Source organism: Urocampus carinirostris, chromosome 1 (assembly GCF_059441175.1).
Source record: "Urocampus carinirostris isolate Australia breed hairy pipefish chromosome 1, RoL_Ucar_1.0, whole genome shotgun sequence".
Taxonomy (NCBI): Eukaryota; Metazoa; Chordata; class Actinopteri; order Syngnathiformes; family Syngnathidae; genus Urocampus; species Urocampus carinirostris.
This window is the reverse complement of record NC_142349.1, coordinates 74,606,385-74,621,832: the sequence shown is the minus strand read 5'-3', so window position 1 is coordinate 74,621,832 and position 15,448 is coordinate 74,606,385. Positions and strand designations below refer to the sequence as shown.

The 15,448-nt window shown below is 38.7% G+C and overlaps 2 protein-coding genes across 2 annotated transcripts in view; both read right to left on the bottom strand.

The window, feature by feature from the left end:
• Positions 1 to 1,268: 1,268 nt before the first annotated feature.
• LOC148376878 (uncharacterized) lies at positions 1,269 to 5,331 on the bottom strand. Its single transcript, XM_088351310.1, has 2 exons — positions 5,086 to 5,331; positions 1,269 to 3,970 (listed from the first exon to the last, which is right to left on the bottom strand). Exons 1-2 carry the CDS (start codon positions 5,213 to 5,215, stop codon positions 2,343 to 2,345), a joined length of 1,758 nt encoding a protein of 585 aa, XP_088207436.1. The 5' UTR covers positions 5,216 to 5,331; the 3' UTR covers positions 1,269 to 2,342.
• A 1,945-nt stretch (positions 5,332 to 7,276) lies between these two features.
• LOC148376876 (uncharacterized) overlaps positions 7,277 to 15,448 on the bottom strand; it is a 19,614-nt gene continuing 11,442 nt past the window's right edge. Inside the window, exons 2-3 of the mRNA XM_088351184.1 lie at positions 11,960 to 12,089; positions 7,277 to 10,264 (exon numbers count right to left, since the gene is read on the bottom strand). Of these exons, the coding sequence (XP_088207310.1) occupies positions 8,295 to 10,264; positions 11,960 to 12,080 (2,091 nt within the window). The 5' untranslated portion in view covers positions 12,081 to 12,089 and the 3' untranslated portion in view covers positions 7,277 to 8,294. The remainder of the gene's footprint in view (positions 10,265 to 11,959; positions 12,090 to 15,448) is intronic.

Genomic DNA, 15,448 nt, shown 5'->3' with positions numbered 1-15,448 from the left:
GACATTGGGAGTGTTCATCAAATTTAACAGATTACAACGATAAATCTAAAAAAAGATTAAACATCTCTGATATTCTTGTACAAGTGGACATGAGAAGAACATAGCATCTGTGATTTCAATATCAATATAGCAAAATGAGCAGTTGTTATCTTTAATTCTAAAACGTGATTTTAATTAATCTTTTGATGATACATATTATTCACAGAATTGAAAGGGTTACTTTAAATATTGACTTATATAAATGTACTAGTTAAAAAATGAAATCTTTAACCTAACCCTAATACCATAATATTGAAGTAATATAACTGGATTACTTTGGATTTACTCTAATATCATTTAAGCTAATAAAAGACAAAATAAAGGATATGAATAAAATGACTACATTTTGTTAAAGATTATTGAACAATGTAACCTGAAAAAAAGAATCACATTTACCCACCAGATGACGCGCTCCCTGAAAATGAAGGTCTAGCTTAAGCTCGATAACAAATCAGCTAAGCTAGGCATTTGCTCACAAGTGTTTGAAATTGTCGTGTCATTAACATTTTTGTGACAGGAAGTTAGATGATGCAAGATAACAACATTCACATTAGAACTAATGCAGCTTTAATTACAGGTACAAAAAAGGGTATTCATGGTGGGTAAATTCAATCACATTCAGATTTAAAATAAATCTTGGTCATCTTAATTTTTTCAATTCAAAAAATAATAACATGTATTCATGCTTCCTATAAGGTTTTAACATTTATGATACTGAAATCTGACTCCGAAGATACTTCCCGTGCCTTGTGTAATCCCTTAAAGTTGGAGCATGTCCAGAAGCCGGAGAAGTTATTGTGCCGAATCAAAAAGTTAAACATATCAGGTCTCTGCATGTACCAATTTTATAAACGTGTGCAGGAGAAGAGGGGGGCTTCCGGGGTTGCCCAATTTTATGACACATGCCGATGAAAGGTTCACGTCCCATGACCAAGCCGCTGGCTGATTGGTCCGCGGTCGTCAATGCAAATTTCCCAATTGTCCTTTGAAGCTTGGGAGAAGGGTGCTCGGTCATCAAACTCCGGACAGAATGGAGCACAGCACACACATTCTAACCCCCCAGGCAAGGTGATAAGTCATTGTTATTTGCACAGACTGAAACCAAAGAAAACATTCCAAAGCACAGGCGTTTTTACGACATCCTTCTAAAAAGTTGCACTCAAGGCTAAAGTCAAACTTAAAACAAGTATTTTGAATATAAGTGGAATAAAACAGCGTATAAACTGGTATATAACTACAATTCACAATTAAAAATGTCTTTATTGTCATTGATAAAAACACAGAGAGCATTGTTTACAAAGAGATTAGACGTGGCACTCCAGGAGAGACACGTAATAAAGACTTACAAGAGAAAAATAAGATAAATAAAATGTCAAGATATAAAGGCAGCATAAAAACAAGAGAAATTTAAAAATACTTTTAGAAGATAAATCCACAGGTGAAAAAACAGATTCGATAAAAGAATATTTCAATGTACAGTGCCTAAATGTGTGACAAAATCGTGAAGTGGAACCAAATTTGTTCCCCATTTTGTGTTATATTTACAACGAAAACACGTGAAAAGTAAGTGTTTCGAAAATATTGTCCCTCCATTTTCTCAGTTTAGCCAACGAACTCGAGATGTTCCCTGATGACTTCTGAATGATCTAATGTCCACCTAAATGAATAACAGTTGACTAACAAAGTGAATCTGTGTGTCATTAAACATGTCAGTTTTAATGCATTTGCTCTGTGGTGGGCTCAGAGGTTGGTGTCAAAAAGGTTACCGACCACTGATCTAAGCCTTCGGCCCAACAAGGAGACAACTCATCAGAGAAACAACTGAGAAAACGGGAATCACATTGAATGTATAATCGGCCCGCCCAATGATTGATCAACCTTTAGTTCGAACTCTTGAATATTTTTGCATCGTTTCTGTTGTAAAATCCGACTGTTCCGGTTTTTGTACTGAAACGGTTCCACTGGATTGTCCCCACAATGTCATGTGACTTATCTCGCTACTGTATTTTGTATGTTTGATGACGGTTCAAATGTATTTTAAGTGATGTTGAAGATGTGTTTCATGGCTATTTAACTTGGAGACCAAAACAGATGAATTCGTTTTCAATGATTTCATATGTTCAAAATTCGCTTCTTCACAATCAATTCGGGCAAAAACCTGGAAGAAAGTAAGCTTGTATGAAGAGGTACCACCGTGCGTATGACTGTGTATATATATTCTATACAGACACGTACACACACAAAGTTTTTGTACATCCGTTGGCCAATTACTTTTATATGTAAATGCAAGAAATGAAACCGTATCAAACAGAGTGACGGATGCTATTTTCCCCGGCACTCGTGTGATCCTGAGCTCTGGCTTGACTTGAGAATATCAAACCGCCATCCGAGCAGGAAAAGGGTTTCTCATCGGTATGGATTTTTGTGTGTCTTTTTAAGTGTTCCTTCCGGTTGAATTTTTCATCACAAATTGAACAGGAAAAAGGCTTCTCACCAGAGTGGATTTTTGTGTGATTTTTTAAGCTTTCTTTACGGCTGAACCTTTGACCGCAAACTGAGCACGCAAAAGGTTTCTCGGCTGTGTGGATTCTTGTGTGGTTTTTTAAGGCATACTTAAGGCTGAATCTTTGACCGCACACTGAACAGGAAAAAGGCTTCTCACCAGTGTGGGTTCTTGTGTGTGAGTTTAGGTTTGCCTTGTGTCTGAAATTTTCACCACAGATTGAGCAGGAAAAAGGCTTCTCGCCAGTGTGGATTCTGGTGTGTACTTCTAAGACATTCTTTCGGCTGAATTTTTGACCGCAAACTGAGCAGGAAAAAGGCTTCTCACCAGTGTGGGTTCTTGTGTGATGATTTAGGTTAGATTTATTGCTGTATTTCTGACCACAAACTTTGCAGGAAAAGGGCTTCCTATTAGTATGGATTCTTGTGTGTCCTTTTAAGAGTTCTTTCTGGCTGAATCTTTGACCGCAAACTGAGCAGGAAAAAGGCTTCTCCCCAGTGTGGATTCTTGTGTGTGAGTTTAGGTTTGTTTTCTGGCTGAATTTTTCATCACAAATTGAACAGGAAAAATGCTTCTCACCAGTGTGGGTTCTTGTGTGTGAGTTAAGGTTTGCCTTGTGTCTGAAATTTTCACCACAGATTAAACAGGAAAAAGGCTTCTCGCCAGTGTGGATTCTGGTGTGGTCTTCTAAGATATGCTTTCGGCTGAATTTTTGACCGCAAACTGAGCAAGAAAAAGGCTTCTCACCCGTGTGGGTCCTAGCGTGACGATTTAGGTTTGATTTATCGCTGTATTTTTTACCACAAATTTTGCAGGAAAAGGGCTTCTCATTAGTATGGATTCTTGTGTGTCCTTTTAAGTGTTCTTTCTGGCTGAATCTTTGACCACAGATTGAGCAGCAAAAAGGCTTCTCCCCAGTGTGGATTCTGGTGTGGTCTTCTAAGACGTGCCTTCGGCTGAATTTTTGACCGCAAAATGAGCAGGAAAAAGGCTTCTCAGTGTGGGTTCTTGTGTGTCTTTTTAAGGTTCCTTTTTGGCTGAATCTTTGACCGCAGACTGAGCAAGAGAAAGGCTTCTCACCAGTGTGAACTACCATATGCAACTTCAAACGATACTTGAATTGAAACGTTTTCCCACACTCAGAACATGTTTTATCATCCTCTGACTGTTGGTCGCCATCAGTGTGTACAAAGTCGGACGTGTCGTCATCAATTTTCACGTGATGATGGGAGACGCTGCTTGGAGGCTCCTGCCAGTTTTCTTCATGTTTTACCTGACTCCCAGGAGTTAAACAGATCTCGGTCACCGGTAACTCTGTGAAAAGTTCCTCCTCTTTAACACAAACAGGCTCCACATCCTCCTCCTCCATTTTAATGTCAGGAAACTCTGGTTCCTGCCGGACAGGAGGCAGGAATTCTTCACCGATATCTGTGGTACACAAGACACACATAGGTTTTCTATCATTTATATTAAACGACATAATACCAAAAGAGATAAATGACAAAATGTATAAATATATAAATGTTTCATGCGGATTATTATTAATCTGTAAGCATGATCGTGTGGCTTGGAATAAATATTTTACACGGTTGGATTCTATGAATTGCCCTAATGTAGAAAACATTTTGGGGAAATTCAAAGCAGGTGAAGACGGCCAGGGGACGTAATGGTGAGTTACGCAGGCTTTGTAGTTTTCAGGTATCTCGTCTCAGACTGATGTTTCTCTGAATGTATTTAGAAATCATATTTTGAATCTCAAGGGTTTGAGCTTTCCACTGATATGTGGCATGGCGTATTTCAGTGACTGCTGACATCGTACGGACACATATTTGTTTATCTAAAGTCCTGCGGCACACTGGGGAGCCGGCAGAATGTCAAGCGGTTAAGGTACCTTATATTATAAAACTCCTTCTCTGTGGAATCTTTGTAAATATCTTGAATACTTTAATGTGGGCACATGCGGCTTACAGTCAGGTGCGACTTATGTACAAAATGATCTTATTTTTAATGACATACTGGGAGCGCCTTATAATCAGGTGCGCTCTAATTTTTCAGTGAGTAAAATTAGTCCATATAAGGACAATTATCCTGCTTTGCCTCCTTTAAAAAATCCCTTTTGTCCTCTGTATAATATTATAAGTCTGAGGGGGCTGGAGGAGAGGAAGACCGAAAAAGAACTGGGAAGACGACATGAAGGAATGAACTGGTGCCAACTATGCCACGACCCAATAACAGGCCAGTGACTGGAACCAGTGGAGAAGGCTGTCCAAAGTTGAATTCTGGATGGAATAAAAAATGCACTTCAACGGTTTCATCGTGCGACAGGGATGTTGATTCAAACACGGAAACGAAGAACAAGATTAATCATGACGAATATTAAATGCTCATGCTTTGCAACTGGGTAGCCAAAATGGCTGCTCATCCTGCTCGGCTCGCGTCGTTTAACAGGTCACCTCTGGATTTTATCTTACGTACAACAAGAGAAAATCTGTTTTCAAAAGATATTATATGAGAGTTGACAATGTAGGAAATAAATGACCGACCTGCTCTGTTCAACGCGAATCGTAGCTCCTTGCTAATGCTAACTTGGATTAGCCGTCGATCTTCTCGCTCGTTGTCATCTTGCACTTCCTGAAGCTCCTCTTTCAAATTTCCTTTCCATTTCTCGCACATTTTAGCCACCTTTGAACCTTTACAGAGTAAAATGCAGTCGAAATGAATTTTATTGTGTACAAGACTGGAGCGAAACGCTAATGGGCCGCAGATAACGGCAGCAGTGATGTGCGGTTCTTCACTTCTTCTCGGATGGCATCCATCTCTTTGGTACTCTATCGCCCCCTAGAATCGTACCATCTCACAGTTCCACTCTTTGTGTTGTAGGAGAACGAAAGGAGTTGATGAGCTGGCTCCCTTCGAAATTGTCATGTCATTGATATCTAATGCAAGATAATAACATTCACAATAAAACTCATGCAGCTTTAATTACAGGTAAAAAAAAAAGTATATTCATCGTGGGTAAATTCTATCACATTCAGATTTAAAATAAATCTTGATAAAGGTCATCTTAATTTGGTCAACTCAACAAATAATAACATGTATTCATTCATCCTGTAAGGATTTAACATTTATTATACTGAAATCTGACTCCGTAGATACTTCCCGTGTCTTGTGTATTCCTTAAAGTTGGAGCATGTCCAGAAGCCGGAAAAGTTATTGAGCCGAGTATAGTCCACATATTAATATATTTAGCCGAATCAAAGAGTTAAACAAATCAGGTCTCTGCCCGTGCCAAGTTTACACTCGTGAGCAGGAGACGACGGGGGCTTCCAGGGTCGCCCACTTTTAAGACACATGGCGATGAAATGTTCACGCCCAATGACCAAGCCGCTGGCTGATTGGTCTGCGGTCGTCGACGTAAATTTCCCAATAGTCCTTTGAAGCTTGGGAGAAGGGTGATCAGTCATCGCCCTACGGACAGAATGGGGCACGACACACACATTCTAACCCCCCAGGTGAGGCATTGTTATCTGCACAGACTGAAACCAAAGAACATTCCAAAGCACAGGCGTTTTTACGACATCCTTCAAAAAGTTGCACTCAAGGCTGAGGTCAAACTTAAGATAAGTATTTTGAATATGAGTGGAATATAACAGCGTATAAACTGGGATATAACTTCAATCCTCAATTAGAAATGTCTTTATTGTTGTTGATAAAAACACAGAAAGAGAGACTTACGTGAGAAAAATAAGATAAATAAAATGTCAGGATTAAAAGGCAGCATAATAACAAGAGAAAATTTAGAAGAGAAATCCACATTTGAAAATAATCCACAATTAAAAAATTCTTTATTGTTATTGATAAAAACACAGAAAACATTGTTTACAAAGAGTTTAGATGTGGCACTCCAGGAGGGACACGTAATAAAGACTTACAAGAGAAAAATAAGACTACATTTTACAAATCCTCCTTTCCTCTTGTGTCTAATATAACAAAATCTCATGGATATACTTATTACATAGGTCGGATATCCATAATTATAATAATTACAATATTCACATATTTTATACACTAATCTTCGTAATACCCATCCAATTGTTTACATTGTTTACAAAGAGATTAGAAGTAGCACTCCAGGAGAGAAACGTAATAAAGACTTACAAGAGAAAAATAAAATAAATAAAATGTCAAGATATAAAGGCAGCATAAAAACAAGATAAATTAAAAAATACTTTTGGAAGAGAAATCCACAGTTGAAAATAATAAATGTATATTAGTACAGCGCCTAAATGTGAGACAAAATCGTGAAGTGGAACCAAATTCGTTCCCCATTTTGTGTTATATTTACAACGAAAACACGTGAAAAGTAAGTGTTTCGAAAATATTGTCCCGCTGTTCTCTCAGTTTAGCCAACAAACACGAGAAGTTCCGATGACTTCTGAATGATCTAATGTCCTCCTAAATGACTAACAAGGACTAACAAAGTGAACCCGTGTGCCATTAAGCATGCCAGTTTTAATACATTTGCTCTGTGGTGGGCTCAGAGGTTGGTGAAAGGAGACACTGGAGAACAGACAACATTATGAAAACCAAAGAGCACACCGAGCAGGTCCAGGATAAAGTTGAGTAAAAGTTCAAAGCAGGAATGGGATACAGAAGTAAGCAGTGCAAATATAATTTTACCCCCCCCCCTGATAATATAATAAAATTTTAACCCCCTTGATAATATAATAAAGTTTTAAACGCCCCCCTGAAGTCAAAGAATTTTTAGCATTTTCAGTACTCAAAATGCAGCTAAGAAGTAACACATTTTACATTATCTTCACAATCACAACCTCATGTTTACTGTCAATTTACCTTAACTGTACTGATGGAAATAATCAAAAGAAAGTTATTTAGAATAGAATAAAATAGAATACAATATGCCTTTATTGTCATTGTTACAACATGGGATATATTGTAACAACGAAATTGGACGACTCCAGGTCCACATTCTACAGTGAGGATAATGAAACAAAGAGATAAAGGAACAAGAACATATTTTAACTGTCTTTGTTGTCTTTGTTGTAAATAGGCTCTGCTTCCTCCAGAGGGGGGGTGATGAGGGGGGTGAGGGACAAACAGAAATGGTGGATCGAACTGGAGGTTTGATCTTACAGTACACAAAGTCCAGTGTATTTTCCCGAATTGCTCAGTCCACGTATTGAATGGATTTGGGGAGTACAGTCCATAAACATGCCCGATTAAAGTCGCCGGCGACGATAAAAGCTCCGTTGAGAGCAGGTTTGGCCGTTTTGTTGAATCTTATCTTAAAATGCAGTATATGGCGTGAACCCCAAAAAATAAAATGAAAATATTTTTGCTTTTATTGCCCTTTGGGTTTTTCTACTGTAACAGTTCCACTGTATTTTCCCCACAATGTCATGTGATTTATCTCGCTACTGTATTATGTATGTTTGATGACAGTTCAAATGTAATTTAAGTGATGTTGAAGATGTGTTTCTTGGCTATTTAACTTGGATGCTTTCTGGAGACCGAAACAGATGAATCTGTTTTCAATGATATCATATGTTCAAGATTCGCTTCTTCACAATCAATTCGAGCACAAACATGGAACAAAGTAAGCTTGTATGAAGAGGTACCACCGTGCATATGACTGTGTATATATATTCTACACAGACACGTACACACACAAAGTTTTTGTACATTCGTTGGTTGATTACTTTTATATGTAAATGCAAGAAATGAAACCGTATCAATCAGAGTGACGGATGCTATTTTCCCCGGCACACGTGTGATCCTGAGCTCTGGCCTGACTCGAGAAACTTAAACAGCAAGCTGAGCAGGAAAAGGGTTTCTCATTAGTATGGATTCTTGAGTGTCTTTTTAAGAGTCCTTTCTGGCTGAATTGTTCATCACAAATTAAACAGGAAAAAGACTTCTCGCCAGTGTGGACTCCTGTGTGGATTTTTAAGGTCCCTTTGTGCCTAAATTTCTGACCACAAATTGAACAGGAAAAAGGCTTCTCACCAGTGTGGGTTCTTGTGTGCGTGTTTAGGTTTGCCTTCTGTCTAAAATTTTCACCACAGATTGAGCAGGAAAAAGGCTTCTCGCCAGTGTGAATTCTTATGTGGTCTTCTAAGACATGCTTTTGGCTGAATTTTTGACCGCAAACTAAGCAGGAAAAAGGTTTCTCACCCGTATGGATTGTGGCGTGGTTTTTCAAATTTGCTTTCCGGCTAAAGTTTTGACCGCAAACCAAGCAGAAAAAAGGTTTCTCACCCGTGTGGATAATAGCGTGGTTTTTCAAACTAGCTTTCCGGCTGAAGTTTTGACCGCACACTGAGCAGGAGAAAGCCATCTCACCAGTGTGGGTTGTAGCGTGGTTTTTCAAACTTACTTTGTGGCTGAATTTTTGACCACAAACTTTGCATGAAAAAAGCTTCTCAGCAGTGTGGGTTCTTGTGTGTGCTTTTAAGTATGCCTTTAAGCTGAATCTTTGACCGCAAACTAAGCAGGAAAAAGGTTTCTCACCCGTGTGGATTGTAACATGGTTTTTCAAACTTGCTTTCCGGCTGAACTTTTGACCGCACACTGAGCAGGAGAAAGCCTTCTCACCGGTGTGGGTTGTAGCGTGGTTTTTCAAACTTAGTTTGTGGCTGAATTTTTGACCACAAACTTTGCATGAAAAACGCCTCTCACCAGTGTGGGTTCTTGTGTGTGAGATTAAGTATGCCTTCCGGTTGAATTTTTGACCGCAAACTAAGCAGGAAAAAGGTTTCTCACCCGCGTGGATTGTCGCGTGGATTTTCAAACTTGCTTTCCGGCTGAAGTTTTGGCCGCACACTGAGCAGGAGAAAGGCTTCTCACCAGTGTGGATTGTAGCGTGGTTTTTCAAAGTTAGTTTGTGGCTGAATTTTTTACCACAAACTTTGCATGAAAAAAGCTTCTCACCAGTGTGGGTTCTTATGTGCGATGTTAGGTTTGCCTTCTGTCTGAAATTTTCACCACAGATTGAGCAAGAAAAAGGCTTCTCACCAGTGTGGGTTCTTGTGTGAGTTATTAAGTATGCTTTCAGGCTGAATTTTTGACCGCAAACTGAGCAGGAGTAAGCCTTCTCATCAGTGTGGATTGTAGCGTGGTTTTTCAAACTTACTTTGTGGCTGAATTTTTGACCACAAACTTTGCATGAAAAAGGCTTCTCACCGGTGTGGGTTCTTGTGTGTGATGCTAAGTGTGCCTTCAGGCTGAATTTTTGACCACAAACTAAGCAGGAAAAAGGTTTCTCACCCGTGTGGATTGTAGCGTGCTTTTTCAAATTTGCTTTCCGGCTGAAATTTTGACCGCACACTGAGCATGAAAAAGGCTTCTCACCAGTGTGAACTACCATATGCAACTTCAAATGATACTTGAATTGGAACGTTTTCCCACACTGAGAACATGTTTTATCACCTTCTGACTGTTCGTCGCCATCAGTGTCAGCAGAGTTGGACGTGTCGTCATCATCAGTTTTCACGTGTGGACGCAAGCTGCTGCTTGGAGGCTCTTGCCAGTTTTCTTCATCTTTTACCAGACTCCCTGTCGATAAACAGGTCTCGGTCACCGGCAACTCTGTGAAAAGTCCCTCCTCTTTAACACAAACAGGCTCCACATCCTCCTCCTCCTTTTTAAAGTCAGGAAACTCTGGTTCCTGCCGGACAGGAGGCAGGACTTCTTCACCGACATCTGTGGGACACAATACACACATAGGTTTCGTACGATTTAGAATATACGACATAATACCGAAACTGATAAATGACAAAATGTATAAATATATCGACTGCATTTATGTTATAATTCTAACCAATGGAGACAGAACCTCAATTAAAATGTGTACAACCAAAACAAATATCATTGGTCTACTGAATATTGGCATTTAGGAACACAAAGTGCTAAGCTTTGAAGGACTGATTCCAATTCTTCTGTCAGTGATACACAATGCACAATGTTACATACCGTAAATTCAGACCATGAGCCGCCAGGGGGCGCCCAAGCAGTAAAGGGTAAGTGAGACACGTCGAATATATGCGTCAAGGAAGATGAAAGTTTAAAGTAACTCGGTGCTTTGTGCATCAAAAACTAGCATGAACATGGGAAAGGTGTCAATCAAAAAGGGAACGCTGTCAGCCACATTGAGAATCATTTAACGAGTCTGTTGACTTGTTAACGAAAATAATGTGGTGAAACAAATGAAGTACAACAAGCAACGTATAACGAAGCAGAAATGTTTCATGCGGATTATTATTAATCTGTAACTATTATCATGTGGCTTGGAATGAATATTTTACACGGTTGGATTCAATGAATTGCCCTAATGTAACAAAGACATTTTCGAGAAATTCAAAGAAGGTGAAGACGGCCAAGTGATGTAGTGTTGAGTAACGCAGGCATTATAGTTTTCAGGTATCTCGTTTTAGACTGATGTTTCTCTGATGAGTGTATTTAGAAATGGTCAGCATATTTTGAATCCCAAGAGTTGAAGCTTTCCAATGATATGTGGCATGGCCAGGGTTGGGTAGGGTTACTTTAACTGGATTACTTTCAAAGACTTTTGGATGACTCCAATACCAAATATGCTAAAAAAAGACAAAATAAACTAAATATGAATAAAATTTTGTGCAGGCTTGGGGAGTAACGGAACATATACAACGGCAAAAATTATGTTAGCAAGCTGTTTGGATTTATTTTCATTTTGTTTCTGTCGCATTTGATGTTAGTTTTGCCGGAGATCAAAGAGATCAAAGCCAGGAGAGAAAGCTTACCACAAGGTCAATTATATTATTAAAACTCCTTTTGTGAGCACTCTTTCCATTTAAAAATCTCAAAATATTTAAATGTACTGGGAGCGTCTTATAATCAGGTGAGCCCTATAGTTTGAATTTTACAGTTAGTAAAATTAATCCATATAAGGATCATTTTTTCTGCTTTGCCTGCTTTTTTAAAAGGATCCCCTTTGTCCTCCGTATAATATTATAAGTCTAAGGGGGCTGGAAGAGAGGAAGACCAAAAAAAGAACTGGGCAGACTACATTAAGGAATGAACTGGTGCCAACTATGCCACGACCCAGGAACAGGCCAGGGACTGGAACCAGTGGAGAAGGCTGTCCAAAGTTGAATTCTAAATGAAATAAAACATGCACTTCAGGGGTTTCATCGTGCGACCGGGATGTTGATTCAAACACGGAAACGAAGAACAAGATCAATCATGATAAATATTAAATGCTCATGCTTTGAAACTGGGTAGCCAAAATGGCTGCTCATCCTGCTCGGCTCGCGTTGTTTAACGGGTCACCTCTGGATTGTAATCTTACATGCAACGAGAGAATATCTGTTTTCAAAAGAGAATATATGAAAGTTGGCAATGTAGGAAATAATGACCAACCTGCTTTGTTCAACACGAATCGTAGCTCCTTGCTAATGCTAACTTGGTTTAGCCGTCGATCTTCTCGCTCGTTGTCATCTTGAAGCTCCTCTTTCAAATTTCCTTTCCATTTCTCGCACATTTTAGCCACCTTTGAACCTTTACGGAGTTAAATGCAGTTTAAAGGAGTTTTGTTGTGTACAAGACTGGAACGAAACGCCACGGAGCCGCAGACAATGGCAGCAGTGATTCTTCTTCTCTTCTTCTCGGATGTGATCCATCTCTTTGTTGCTCTATCGCCCCCTAGCATCATGCCATCTCACAGTTCCACTCTGCTGTGTTGTTGGCGAACGAAAGGAGTTAATGAGCCGGCTCCATTCGAAATGCTCTCTCATTTCTCTCTCTCTCATTCTCCCCCCCCCCCCCTCTCAGGTGCTCATAACTAGTCAACTACAGTGTTATCTTCTCTGTGTTTTTCTTCGTATAATCCATGTAAAAGTTTAAATGAGGCCAAAGTTCACCTCATATTGAAACAATAAAGGCTATGATAACATAGTAAAACAAACAAAAAAAAAATTGGTGTCCTTAATCCATGTATTTAATCCGAAGAGCCTGCTGGGGGCTAAAAGTGCCTACCCGTTTTGGTGAGCTGAGCCAAAAAAGCCGCTTCTCTAAAAAGAGAAGAAAGTCACATCACTATTCAGGTCGCAAAACAAAGTGAGAAGGGAAAAGTATTCTGAAATGCGTCCACTAGACGGCGCTCTCAACGATTGCTTGAAATTTCCTTATCAGTTGATAGAAAATGTCTTGTTCCAAACAACATTTACACGCAAAAAAATACACCAAAACATTTTTTGGTTTATGGCTGTTACATCTTCAAGTCTTGAGATTTTCTTAATTGAACATTTCATCATTCCAAACAAAACAGGCATGAAACCGCCAAACAACGATACAGAGTCATCAAGTTTAAATGAACAGAAAGTGCTGAAGAAATATGGAGAAAAGGAAAGTATATGAATAGGGAAAGTAAAAAGAAAAATATATACAGTAATCCCTCGGTTATCGCGGTTAATGAGGACCAAAATCACCCGCGAAAAGTGAAAATCCGCGAAGTAGCGACGCCCCTTTCAAAAAGCTTAAAAAAAATGATCTTTTTTTTTTTTAAATTATTTTATTATTATTAGTATTATTTTAGATCTGGTTAACTTGACTTGACTTAATGGGGACCAAAACCACCCGCGAAAAGTGAAAATCTGCGAAGTCGTGACGCCCCTTCAAAAATGCTTTGAAAAAAATATATAATTATTATTATTCTATTATTATTATTTTTTAGACCCGGTTAATGGGGACCAAAACCACCGGGGAAAGGGGAAAATCTAAGAAGTAGCGACGCGAATGCTTGAAAAAAAAAATATATATATATTCTATTGTATTATTTTTTTAGACCCGCGAGGCTCTGAACCCGCGAACGTGGAACCGCGAAGTAGCAAGGTCCTACTGTATGTAATCCAATACGAGCGGAGATTCTTAAATATATTGTATATACCAGCTCAGTAGCCTAGATGGTAGTGTGCCCGCTTTGAGACTGGGAGGTCGCTGGTTCGCGCCTCGGCCGAGTCAGACCTAATTGGTAAAATGGCGGCGCCCTCTGTTGGCTGCGGCTGCATCGGCTCGCTACAACGGGTCAGGTGTATCGACATTTCGTTCTGTGTACATTGTTACAAAGAATGACAATACAAAGGAAATTATTATTATTATTATTATATTTGGGACATTGGGAGTGTTCATCAAATTTAACAGATTACACCGAAAAATCAGAAAAAAAAATTAAACATCTTTGATATTCTTGTACAAGTGGACATGAGAAGAACATATCATCTGTCATTTCAATTTCAATATTGGAAAATGAGCAGTTGTTATCTTAAATTTTAAAACGTGATTTTAATCAATCTTTTGATGATACATATTATTCACGGAATTAAAAGGGTTACTTTAAATATTGACTCCGATAAATTTACTAATTAAAAAATGTCATCAGTAACCTAACCCTAATACCATAATATTGAAGTCATATAAATAGATTACTTTGGATTACTTTTGATTTACTCTCATATCATTTGTGCTAATAAAAGACAAAAGAAATGATATAAGTTTGGGGCGGCAGTAGCTCAGGAGGTAGAGCGATCGTTTTAGGATTAAGGGATCCCAGTTCGAATCCCGGCTTGTCCGTGTTACATGCCGAAGTGTCCTTGGGTAAGACACTGAACCCCCAATACCCCCAATAAGCAGGTTAGCGCCTTACATGGCTGCACAGATCACGGCCGCTATTGGGAAATGTGGAGCACATTGTAAAGCGCTTTGGGAAGTCATTGACTTGAAAAGCGCTATAGAAATGCAGATCATTTCATTTCAAGTAAAATGACTACATATTGTTAAATATTATTGAACAATGTAACCTGAAAAAAGAATTGGCAGAAAGGAGACGGACTTCCGGTTACGACATGTCAAGTCAAGTTTATTTGTATAGTCCTTCATCACAAAGAGTCTCAAAGAGCTGCACAGACCACAGATTATTGAAAACCCCAGTATAACACCATCCCCTGATCTAAAACCTACATGACGGCAAATGATCCACAGATATTGTCAACATAGAAAATAAATTATTCTTATACTATAGAATAGAAGTGTGTTTTAAGCTTAGATTCAAACACCGTAAAACGTCCCGTCGGATTAAAATGAAAATTAAACCGGAAATTCACCTCCTCCTGTGGAGCTTGCCAAACGCTAGACATGGACATGGACCAAAGAACATTCCAAAGCACAGGCGTTTTACAACATCCTTCTAAAAAGTTGCACTCAAGGCTGAGGTCAAACTTAAGACAAGTATTTTGAATATAAGTGGAATAAAACAGCGTATAAACTGGGATATAACTTCAATCCACAATTAGAAATGTCTTCATTGTCATTGATAAAAACACAGAGAACTTTGTTTACAAAAAGATTAGAAGTGGCACTCCAGGAGAGACACGTAAGAAAGACTTACAAGAGAAAAATAAGATAAATAAAATGTCAGAATAAAAAGGCAGCATAAAAACAAGAGAAATTCAAAAATACTTTTCGAAGAGAAATCCACAGTTGAAAATAATAAATGTAAATTAGATACGATTAAAGACTATTTCAATGTACAGTGCCTAAATGTGAGACAAAATTGTGAAGTGGAACCAAATTCGTTCCCCATTTTGTGTTATATTTACAACGAAAAATAAGCTTTTTTTCTGGAGAGGAGGTTAGTCCGTTTTGTTGAATTTTATCTTAAAATACAGTATATGGCGTGGCCCCCAAAAAAGAAAATGAAAATATTTTTGGTTTTATGGCCCTTGATCTAAACCTTCGGCCCAACAAGGAGACAACTCATCAGAGAAACAACTGTGAAAACGTGAATCACATTGAATGTATAATCGGCCCGCCCAATAATCGATCAACCTTTAGTTTAAACTCTTAAATATTTTT